Source organism: Pseudorca crassidens, chromosome 17, assembly GCF_039906515.1.
Source record: "Pseudorca crassidens isolate mPseCra1 chromosome 17, mPseCra1.hap1, whole genome shotgun sequence".
NCBI classification, from domain to species: Eukaryota; Metazoa; Chordata; class Mammalia; order Artiodactyla; family Delphinidae; genus Pseudorca; species Pseudorca crassidens.
The window spans coordinates 32,517,516-32,530,133 of NC_090312.1; the positions used below are offsets into that span (position 1 = coordinate 32,517,516).

General features: G+C 39.2%; 1 protein-coding gene across 1 annotated transcript in view; it reads right to left on the reverse strand.

Moving 5' to 3' along the window:
* ZFPM2 (zinc finger protein, FOG family member 2) overlaps positions 1 to 12,618 on the reverse strand; it is a 467,161-nt gene that overhangs the window by 218,412 nt on the left and 236,131 nt on the right. The window contains exon 4 of the mRNA XM_067711504.1: positions 3,735 to 3,853. Coding sequence (XP_067567605.1) covers positions 3,735 to 3,853 — 119 coding nt within the window. The remainder of the gene's footprint in view (positions 1 to 3,734; positions 3,854 to 12,618) is intronic.

Consider the following 12,618-nt stretch of genomic DNA (forward strand, 5'->3'; position numbering starts at 1 on the left):
ACACTGCTGTATTTAAAATGGATAACCAACAAGGACCTAGTGTATAGCACAGGGAACTCTGCTCAATGTTATGTGGCAGCCTGGATGGGACAGAAGTCTGGGGGAAAATAGATACATGTGTATGTATGGATGAGTCCCTTTGCTGTGCACCTGAAACTATCACAACATTGTTAATCGGCTATACTCCAATATAAAATAAAGTTTAAAGAAAAAAAGAAAAGATGCTTAACATCACCAATTATCAGAGAAATGCAAATCAAAACTACAATGAGGTATCCACTCACACCGGTCAGAATGGCCATCCTCAAAAAGTCTACAAAAAATAAATGCTGGATAAGGTGTAGAGAAAAAGGAACCCCCCTACACTTTGGTGGGAATGTAAATTGATACATCCACTATAGAGAACAGTATGGAGATTCATTAAAAACTAAAAATAGAGCTAATGTATGATCCTGCAATCCCACTCCTGGGCATATGTCCAGACAAAACCATAATTCCAAGAGATACATGCACCCCAATGTTCAGAGTAGCACTATTTACAATAGCCAAGACCTGGAAACAACCTAAATGTCCACTGACAGATGAATGGATAAAGAAGATATGGAATATTACTCAGCAATTAAAAAAGAACAAAAAATGCCATTTGCAGCAACATGGATGGACCTAGAGATTACCACACTAAGTGAAGTGGTCAGAAAGAGAAAGACAAATATCACATGATATTCTTACATATGGAATTTAAAAAAATGAATGATATAAATGAACTTACATACAAAACAGAAATAGACTCACAGACATAGAAAACAAACTTGTGGTTACCAATGGGGTAAGGGAGGGAGGCATAAACTGGGAGGTTGGGATTAACATATACACACTGCTATGTATAAAATAGATAACCAGCAAGGATCTACTGTATAGCACAGGAAACTATATTTAATATTTTGTAATAACCTATAAGGGAAAAGAATCTTAAAAAGAATAGACATATATATGCACAACTGAATCACTTTGCTGTATACCTGAAGCTAACACAACATTGTAAATCAACTATACTTCAATAATAAATAAATAAAAATAGAACCAAATTCATAGGTTTGTTCTGAGGAGTAAGGGAGCTAATCCATTTCCAATTCTCCACATAGTGTCTAGAAAAAATAAGTACGAAGTATAACTTAGACAACTGTTCTACAGAAGTAACAATAGTGTCAATATTAGTATTAGTAGTGTTTAATGACATAAAATCAAAAGTAAATTCTGGAAAAGAATGTTATTGTCAAAAAAAATTTTTAAGTATATTTTAGCAAAGCAACTACATTTAAAAATAGAGAAAATGCTATAGTTTAGGGAATTAACATGAATTAAATATTTAAATCTTAAGAAAAAAGGAGAAAATTAGGGTATTAAGATTATTTTCTATTAAAAAACTATTCCCCACGATTGGTTTTTGATACCCTAAAGAGCAGTCATTCACTTCAAATAGTATCAAAAACACCAAAAACTTCATAACTATAAATTGAATCCTTTAAAAGATATTATGTATGGCACAAGATAGCTTTAGAGTGGTATAGAAGCATGAAAAAAGAACCAAATGATATCATCTGTCTAAAAATATTTCACTGGAAAATTAAAGTTCCACAAATAGGTTTACTTTCCACACATCACAATTTAGCATACGTTAAAAATGTGTAAAAAGCACCAGTCTACATATATATAATGATATAAAGATTAATCAAAGGTTGCATTTTCATAGAGATATTATGTTGATGTAATAAAGGGGAAAACATGCATTTCTTACAGCAACGATAGCTGCCACTTCAATGGCAGTACACTCTTGAAGAAATATCAGAGAAATGACGAAAGTTTATGTTGGTGTCTGATATACAGTGACAAATAAGATAAATATCTTATTGCCTACAACATTTTTAAAGCAATGCTAAAGAACCAATAGAAACCCCCAGATAAAATGAGTTTTGAATAGCACTTAATTCACCCTTTGATGCTGACACAATCTTCCTCTTGTCTTTGCTTGATAAAGTAGTATAATAGCTAATATTACTCTATCAAAGGAATCAGCAGAACAGTCCACTAATACAACTCAACCAACTAAGGTCTGCAGCGTTCGTGAAGCCACTTCTCAAACCCTTTCTGAAGTAGGTGCACTGGACCACCACAAATTAAACTGCCCAGATTATTAAATATTTAGCCTGGTCTATCAACTTGTTTGGTTCTTAAACACAGGTACAGTCTCCTGCTTCATCCTTTTATGGATTAAACACATGGATTTAGGAAGTAAAAACACACCCCTAGAACCTTTTATGTTGTTTGAAACTTTGATGACACAAATGTTTCTTATTTATTCCAATCATTACTTTTAGTTAAATCAATGACCTCTGTCTCATCCACATGGCAGTAAATGAGCAAAAATCCGCACATACCAGTTTCTCTCCTGTAATAGCTTGAAGAAGAAATTTCTTTCATGTACTCAATTGAAAAAGGCAAGCAATGTTGCTGAGTTGAGCACACTTGTCAAAACCCCCCTGGGAGTTTTTATGTCTCACCCCGACCCCCAGTGTAGATGGAGATATTTAGCAGGCATGAAACTCTTCCTACAAAAATGGCATTTAGAGAGAAGGACTTCCATACATATAAATAATTTCTGGATCTCCTAAAGAATATAAAACGTTTTTATCCCCAAGTTTTATCACTTGTATTGTTACTTATAATAGGAGAAGTCCTAATGTCCTGATCCCTGGACTTTGTGAATGTTACAAGGCAAAAGGGAATTAAGAAAGCAGATGGAATTAAAGTTGCAAAAGTACCTTAGATTACCCAGGTGGGCCCAATGTAATCACAAGCGTTCTTGAATGTGGAAGGGGGAGAAACAAGAGTCAGAATAAAGATATGAGAAAGACTCTATCAGCCACTGCTGGTTTTGAAGGTGGAAGGGGGTTGGAAGCCAAAGGTTGTGGACAACCTTTAGAAGACAGAAAAGCAAAGAAAACAGATTTCCCCCCACAGAAGCTCCAGGAAAAAAACTCAGCCCTGCAGACACTTTGATTTTAGCCCAGAGAGATTCCTTTCTGACTACAAGATGATGAATTTGGGTTGTTTTAAGCCACAGTTTGTGGTAATTTGCTACAGCTGCAATAGGAAGCTAACATTCAATTAAGAAATGAAGTTTAAATGTAACCAAATATTCCATCTTTCCATAACTTTTTAAAACATCTAATCAATCAATTGTCCATACAATCTTTCCTAGAGGTAGACTTTCTGATCTCAGAATTTTTACAAAAAAGTTAACAAGAAAAATTATGATGCTGGTCACTCATTCTCACTCTTAAAGGTACAAATAGTATTACCAAGCAATATCAAGGCTGTTTATTCCTTGTTCATCATGTAAACTTGTAATGCATGACAATTAATCTGTGTCATCTAAAAACTAAAAGCATTTGTATATATTATTAAATATGGACAATATTAGTCTGGCTAAGCAGATAAAGCCACAACCTTATAAATGACCTTACTAGATAACCATTTAGTATGATTAACCTGTTTCCTTCTAAATTCTACATATAATACTGTCAGAGACAGACCACTTGGAAGACATCCCAGTTTTGTGGCCCACGAAAAAGAAAAAACAGCTATTTTTAGTGATTTCACTGGGAAGCAAGCAGAGATAATTTCTGTGCTATGACGAAGTATTAAGAGTCAACCATCTCAGAACATCCACATACCAAGGAATTATTATTCAGGTCCATCTTCCCAGCGAACGGCCCCCAGGTGGTTCCCACTGGAAGTTGCTGCCGACTCTGAATTTTTCGTTCTCCATCTTTCTGAAACACCTCCAGCTCTCCTGCAGACAATGAACACGAGGCGTTTAAATTACTTTCACTTGTGCTTTACCAACAGCCGTCTCTTTTTGTGTGCTCGCTTTACACGAACAATATTCTCAGGATTCATATAAAGAGAATTAATTATGTTCATCTGAAAAACAACTGATCTTGGTATCCTGAGAGGATAATAAAACTTGTCCTTATAGTTATATTCACATTTAGTCCAATTTCTTTCTTTAGCCTTTGCACACTTATCACCTACTGAAGTCCATTCTATTTAGTAAATCCTTAAGAAGTAGAAATGATAACACGTCCTCAGAAAGCATTGATCCAGTGCCAAAACAGATAGACAAGAAGCGTTAGGACAATGACTTAGAGTTAAAATTCCTAAATTTGATCACCAAAGTAACTAAAAAATTACAATTAAAGATATATACCTTAGGCAATAACTGTATTACAATGATTCAAGACTCTTGGTGAACAACATGGAGAGTTTTTGAAAGTACTTGGCAATTTCCTGAACTTACTACTAGTTTCAGTGGATAGAACAAATACAAGTGCAAAAAATGGACATGTATGTTTTCGCAAATTAAAAAATGTTTAGTCAAAGTCATTACTTTTTTATATTTGGTACTTTAGGTAAGATTCTATGTTACCAAAAGGTTTGGACAAAAATCCTTAAGAAACAGCCAGTTTAGGATGGTCTTCTTCCTTTTATTTCCTCCTAATTATTACTTTGGGATCATTAAAGAGAAACAGGAAGTAAAGACAGTATACACACTTGCATAAAGTAGGAATTCATCAAATGGTCACTCAAGAAATAAATGAATAGATTAATAAAAAAAGAAAGAAATGAAGCCTTCAAAAATTTTTAAATTGGTCATTAAGCCTAAACATTGTTTGGAATAAATGGAAAAAAATCTCAATCAGGAATTGGAGACCTTCTCTTTAAGTAATTAAATCTATGATATTTATGTCCTGAGCGTATTACCACCTCTCACTGTTGTGGCCTCTCCCGTTGCGGAGCACAGGCTCCGGACGCGCAGGCTCAGCAGCCATGGCTCACGGGCCTAGCCGCTCCGCAGCATGTGGGATCTTCCCGGACCAGGGCACAAACCCGTGTCCCCTGCATCGGCAGGCGGATTCTCAACCACTGCGCCACCAGGGAAGCCCTATCCTCATACAATCTTTTTGATTTTTTTGATTTTTTATTTTTTTTTTTATTTTTTAACATCTTTATTGGGGTATAATTGCTTTACAATGGTGTGTTAGTTTCTGCTTTATAACAAAGTGAATCAGTTATACATATACATATGTTCCCATATCTCTTCCCTCTTGCGTCTCCCTCCCTCCAACCCTCCCTATCCCACCCCTCTAGTTAGTCAAACCAACGAGCTGATCTCCCTGTGCTATGCGGCTGCTTCCCACTAGCTATCTATTTTACGTTTGGTAGTGTATATATGTCCATGCCACTCTCTCATTTCGTCCCAGCTTACCCTTCCCCCTCCCCATATCCTCAAGTCCATTCTTTAGTAGGTCTGTGTCTTTATTACTGTCTTGCTCCTAGGTTCTTCATGACCTTTTTTTTTTTTTTTTCCCCCTTAGAGTCCACATATATGTGTTAGCATACAGTATTTCTTTTTCTCTTTCTGATTTACTTCACTCTGTATGACACACTCTAGGTCCATCGACCTCACTACAAATAACTCAATTTTGTTTCTTTTATGGCTGAGTAATATTCCATTGTATATATGTGCCACATCTTCTTTACCCATTCATCTGATGATGGACACTTAGGTTTTTTCCATCTCCGGCCTATTGTAAATAGAGCTGCAATGAACATTTTGGTACATGACTCTTTCTGAATTATGGTTTTCTTAGGGTATATGCCCAGTAGTGGGATTGTTGGGTCCTATGGTAGTTCTATATTTAGTTTTTTAAGAAACCTCCATACTGTTCTCCATAGTGGCTGTATCAATTTACATTCCCACCAACAGTGCAAGAGGGTTCCCTTTTCTCCACACCCTCTCCAGCATTTTTTGTTTCTAGATATTTTGATGATGCCCATTCTGACCAGTGTGAGATGATATCTAATTGTAGTGGTGATTTGCATTTCTCTAATGATTAATGATGTTGCAGATTCTTTCATATATTTGTTGGCAATCTGTATATCTTCTTTGGAGAAATGTCTATTTAGGTCTATTTAGGTCTATTTATTGGATTGGGTCGTTTGTTTTTCTGACATTGAACTGCATGAGCTGCTTGTAAATTTTGTATCCATTCAGCCAATCTGTGTCTTTTGGTGGGAGCATTTAGTCCATTTACATTTAAGGTAATTATCGATATGTGTGTTCCCATTCCCATTTTCTTAATTGTTTTGGGTTTGTTATTGTAGGTCTTTTCCTTCTTTTGTGTTTCTTGCCTAGAGAAGTTCCTTTAGCAGTTGTTGTAGAGCTGGTGTGGTGGTGCTGAACTCTCTCAGCTTTTGCTTGTCTCTAAAGGTTTTAATTTCTCCATCAAATCTGAATGAGATCCTTGCTGGGTAGAGTAATCTTGGTTGCAGGTTTTTCTCCTTCAACACTTTCAATATGTCCTGCCACTCCCTTCTGGCTTGCAGAGTTTCTGCTGAAAGATCAGCTGTTAACCTTATGGGGATTCCCTTGTGTGTTATTTGTTGTTTTTCCCTTGCTGCTTTTAATATGTTTTCTTTGTATTTAATTTTTGACAGTTTGATTAATATGTGTCTTGGCGTATTTCTCCTTGGATTTATCCTGTATGGGACTCTCTGTGCTTCCTGGACTTGATTAACTATTTCCTTTCCCATATTAGGGAAGTTTTCAACTATAATCTCTTCAAATATTTTCTCAGTCCCTTTCTTTTTCTCTTCTTCTTCTGGAACCCCTATAATTCGAATGTTGGTACGTTTAATGTTGTCCCAGAGGTCTCTGAGACTGTCCTCAGTTCTTTTCATTCTTTTTTCTTTATTCTGCTCTGCAGTAGTTATTTCCACTATTTTATCTTCCAGGTCACTTATCCGTTCTTCTGCCTCAGTTATTCTGCTATTGATCCCATCTAGAGTACTTTTAATTTCATTTATTGTGTTGTTCATCGTTGCTTGTTTCATCTTTAGTTCTTCTAGGTCCTTGTTAACTGATTCTTGCATTTTGTCCATTCTATTGTCCATTCTATCTCCAAGATTTCGGATCAACCTTACTATCATTATTCTGAATTCTTTTTCAGGTAGACTGCCTATTTCCTCTTCATTTGTTAGGTCTGATGGGTTTTTATCTTGCTCCTTCATCTGCGGTGTGTTTTTCTGTCTTTTCATTTTGCTTATCTTACTGTGTTTGGGGTCTCCTTTTTTGCAGGCTGAAGGTTCGTAGTTCCTGTTGTTTTTTGTGTCTGTCCCCAGTGGCTAAGGTTGGTTCAGTGGGTTGTGTAGGCTTCCTGGTGGAGGGTACTAGTGCCTGTGTTCTGGTGGATGAGGCTAGATCTTGTCTTTCTGGCGTGCAGGTCCACGTCTGGTGGTGTGTTTTGGGGTGTCTGTAGACTTATTATGATTTTGGGCCGCCTCTCTGCTAATGGGTGGGGTTGTGTTCCTGTCTTGCTAGTTGTTTGGCATAGGATGTCCAGCACTGTAGCTTGCTGGTCGTTGAGTGAAGCTGGGTGCTGGCGTTGAGATGGAGATCTCTCGGAAATTTTTGCTGTTTGATATTATGTGCAGCTGGGAGGTCTCTTGTGGATCAGTGTCCTGAAGTTGGCTCTCCCACCTCAGAGGCACAGCACTGACTCCTGGCTGCAGCCCCAAGAGCCTTTCATCCACAGGGCTCCTTAATTTGGGATGATTGGTTGTCTATTCAGGTATTCCACAGATGCAGGGTATATCAAGTTGATTGTGGAGCTTTAATCCGCTGCTTCTGAGGCTGCTGGGAGAGATTTCCCTTTCTCTTCTTTGTTCTCACAGCTCCCAGGGGCTCAGCTTTGGATTTAGCCCCGCCTGTGCGTGTAGGTCGCCGGAGGGCGTCTGTTCTTTGCTCAGACAGGACGGGGTTAAAGGAGCCGCTGATTCGGAGGCTCTGGCTCACTCAGGCCCGGGGGTAGGGAGGGGCACGGAGTGTGGGGTGGGCCTGCGGCTGCAGAGGCCGGCGAGACGTTGCAGCCTGAGGCGCGCCTGTGCGTTCTCCCGGGGGAGTTGTCCCTGGATCCCGGGACCCCAGCAGTGGCGGGCTGCACAGGCTCCCCGGAAGGGCGCGTGGCCAGTGACCTGTGTTCGCACACAGGCCTCCCGGTGGCGGCAGCAGCGGCCCTAGCCGCTCTGGGCGGCCCTAGCCACGTCCGTCTCTGGGCTCCGCACCCCTAGCCGCGGCTCGCGCCCGTCCCTGGAGCTCTCTCAAGCAGCGTTCTTAATCCCCTCTCCTCGTGCACCAGGAAACAAAGAGGGACGTAAAAGTCTCTTGCCTCTTCGGCAGTTCCAGACTTCTCCCCGGACTCTCTCCCGGCCAGCCGCGGTGCACCAACGCCCCGCAGGCTGTGTTCACACCGCCAACCTCAGTCCTCTCCCGGCGCTCCGACAAAAGCCGGAGCCTCAGCTCCCAGTCCCGCCCGCCCCGGCGGGCGAGCAGACAAGCCTCTCGGCTGGCAAGTTCCGGTCGGCCCGATCCTCTGCGCTGGAATCTGTCCGCTTTGCCCTCCGCACCCCTGTTGCTGTGCTCTCCTCCGCGGCTCCCAAGCTCCCCCACTCCGCCTCCCGAAGTCTCCACCCGCGAAGGGGCTTCCTAGTGTGTGGACACTTTTCCTCCTTCACAGCTCTCTCCCGCTGGTGCAGGACCCGTCCCTATCCTTTTGTCTCTGTTTAGTTTTTTCTTTTGCCCTACCCAGGTACGTGGGGGGTTTCTTGCCTTTTGGGAGGTCTGAGGTCTTCTGCCAGCGTTCAGTAGATGCTCTGTAGGAGTTGTTCCACGCGTAGATGTATTTCTGGTGTATCTGTGGGGAGAAACGTGATCTCCGCGTCTTACTCTTCCGCCATCTTCCCAATCTTTTTGATTAATGCATTAGAATCAGAGACTTGTATAGAAAATCCTCAAAGATAGAGCATAGCCAACAACCTGTTATGATGTCAAATACGGCTCAGTGGGAAATATCCATTAACGTATGTATGCATTTTCATATTGATAATGCAGTTATTTAAAAATTTGGGATAATTTTTCTATTTGAAAAGAAACTTTAATTTCTATCTGATAGTTCTTATTTTTCATTCATGCTTACATTTTAAACAATTTCTTTACAATTTACCCTCTAAAGATAAAATACATTTCAACCCTTCAGCTAAACACTAGTTTAAAATGTTCTTTTCTACATAAAAATGATGCCCAAATAATTTGCTTGTTTTTACACACTAAAAAAAAAAGAACCTAGTCATGTCACATTTCAAGTGATACCAGAGGAATCATGAAAAACTTTGAAAACCCTTTAAAAATGTAATTAATCCTCTCGTTCTGCCACTGACATTTTTCATTTGAAAAGGGTTCAGACTCAGTCAAACAGTGACTTCTTATCTATACCTGTGGATTTACAAGCAGGTCTGTCTTTTTTTTTTTTTTTTTTTTTTGCGGTATGTGGGCCTCTCACTGTTGTGGCCTCTCCCGTTGCGGAGCACAGGCTCCGGACGCGCAGGCTCAGCGGCCATGGCTCATGGGCCCAGCCGCTCCGCGGCATGTGGGATCCTCCCGGACCGGGGCACGAACCCGTGTCGCCTGCATTGGCAGGCGGACTCTCAACCACTGTGCCACCAGGGAAGCCCAGGTCTGTCTTTTAATGGATTAAGAACTACAAACTTAGGGCAGATCATGAAGTGATACCCAAATATCTCCAAAGTTTTGGAGGTGTCTTTGACTATGCATTAAAATTTTAAGCAGGCCAAAATTAGTTTTACGAGCTCTTAAAGATGGCCATAACAGAAAGCCCAGTAACTGTTCAAGCTCTCAAGTCAATCTTTTCAACTTTATTAGACAAACAGACAAATTTCAGTCTCCTTTCTTACTTATCAAGATGTCAGATGTTATTTTGAGGTTTGGGGAAATCTTTTCTGTTGCTGAAACAATTAAATTAAAATATTCATTTATTCAGAGCAGCTTTATAGAAAACTATAAGCACATTGCAAATAGCATTATACACTACCAAAACTACATAGTTTACTGATAGCAAGAGAAATAAGATATTCTATTAACAGAAATTATATTTCATTTAACATACATGTTGCTTAAGAGTATAATATTTTTTAAATTTTTTCAAAGATTAATAAGTGTCATGAAATAGAGGAAACATTATTGCACTAAATTAAGATTAAATTTTAGTCCCTCTATCAAATTGCCACCTGAATGGCCATGAGTAGGTTATGTCTTTTCTAAGTCTTTGGTCTGTCATTGTTAAAGAGGGGTTTGTACTCTCTTGCTATTTGATAAGGTGTCCGTGACACCATGATTTTCTTTCCCCAGATACGATATATTATGAGAGGTAGAAAGAACACTGAGATGCTGGATCAAAGACCCAGGTCCTAGAACTAGCTTATCATAAAAAGAATGTTTGGCTGGAAAAGATCAGAGATTTCAAAATCAGAAAGCAAAGTTCCATTCTCATTTGATTTGTTTACTCATTCTTTTCTGAATCCATTCATTAGTTCATTCATTCATTTATTCTACTAATATCTACTGGGTAACTACTAAATACCAGATAGTGGGTTACCCCCAGGCATAAAGGAACTAACAAAACAAGCTTGGGTTCTGGATAAATCTGAGGAAATGTAATCCATAAGGCTTGGTAAGTAGAGGTCATAGAACTTAGTGATTATTTAGATTTTAGGTATTAGGGAAGGAAAAATCCAGCAATGATCTTCTCATATCTGGCTCGGGCAAATGGGCCAATGGTCATGTACCTATTGAGATAGGGTACACAGAAAAAAGAAGATTTAAGGATAAGGAGTTATAGCTTGGAAATATTGAGGTCAGAGTGGCTTTGTAAGCAAGGCAGGAGGTGATTTGGGGTGGATAGGTACAAGCCTGTGGCTCAGGAGCAAGGTTTTAGCTAGAGTGATAAATGTTGGCATTTATTTATTAATTAAAACCAGCTTGTAGATGGTAAAAGTCATAGAATTTTTGATCTAGAAGAGAGTATAACATGATAAAATAAAAAGATCTAGGATACAGTTCCAAGGATTTTCAAAAAGCAGAGGGATGGAGGAGTAGGCACAGAATATTTAAGAGAAGTGTGAGAAAATAGAAAATAGAGCATAAACTGGACGTGGTACCATAGCATCCGATGGATTGATCAGGAATTTAAAGGAGGAGGGATCAATCAAGTAACCTGAACATTTACAAAAGTAAGAAAAGGACTGGGAAAATTCCTTTTGATGAGATGGAGACCATGGGTGTCTGGAGTGAATGGAATGTTCTAGAATGGGAGGCCAGCACACAGATTCAAAATCGAATTGGAGAAAAGTAAGTGGAACAAGTCATGTGATCCTGAGCAAGTCCCTTAACCCTCTCAACTTCAGTTTCTTCAAAGCAAATAGGAATCACAATATCTTCCTCATATGGCTGCTGTGAGGATTCACTCAGATAACATAAGCAAAGTACCTAATAAACATTTACTATTTCACCACAAAGACACTGAAGCATTCTAAGAGCATGTCCACATACTTCCACCATCACATCTAACTATTCAGTGTCTGTGGTCACATTCCTTCTTTAACACCTCTATCCATACCTTGACTTTTAACGTCCTTTTAAATATCTCCTGGATTTACCTTTCTTATCAGCATTTCCCAGTTCTTACCAACTCAGATGTAGAGGACCAATCAGCCTCAACTCACTCTACAGCTCTGATTTGGGCTCCAAATTCCTGCCAGGATAAACATATTAAAAACTCCAGTTTCATCTTGTCGTTCATTTGTGCAAGTCCCTTCACTAGCTTCCTTTTGACCATCCCAACTTGAACATCTATGCCTGAATCCTAATACCACCGCAGAGTTGCTCCACAGCAATGTGCTTGACTGCCGGTTCTGCTCTCCAGAATTTCTTCTTCTTCTTTCCAGTCAAGAAACTCTTCCTTATGGCACCTGCCTCCTCATCTCCAGTTTAACTCCCACACCTTTCTGAGAATTGTTGCTGCTGCTACCTGGCAGACACACCATCCTCCTGGCTGCCCTGATAAACTCTATTAATGTTGCGAGATCAAACTCGAAGGTATTCTCTTTCACCAAACAACTCTGAACTCCGGAACAAACTGAGTTCTCCTTCCCTAATTCTCCCATAACATTTATAGTCCATGCAGTTTTGCATTTAATGATTCCCTAGTGGTTTCTCCTTGATAACTTCTTTCACCTCAACATCTTGAACTACAGGTGCATTTTTTATTTCTGTTTATTCTATGGTAATTAATATAGTTTGTGACATGTGGTAAGTGCAAAATACAAATTGAACATCGTTGATTGGATAAGGATTTTCGTAAGTTCACAGACTTAACTGTAGTACAGTTAAAGTTGATTTTAAAGACAAAAAAAAAGTTGTCTTAATACGTGTCTTCTCTTTGTATTACAACAATCATACATTTCATTTGTTCAACATTTTATTGCATTAACTACATTACCTCATCTGTGAAACATGGAGCAGGATGAAGAAGTTTTCTTTTCTGCCCAATTCATATTTTTAACATGCTGGGTAAGTTCACACAAAATATTTGAGACACACTGGATGGACTAATCAATTTTGGTAAAAGATAATATTGTTAG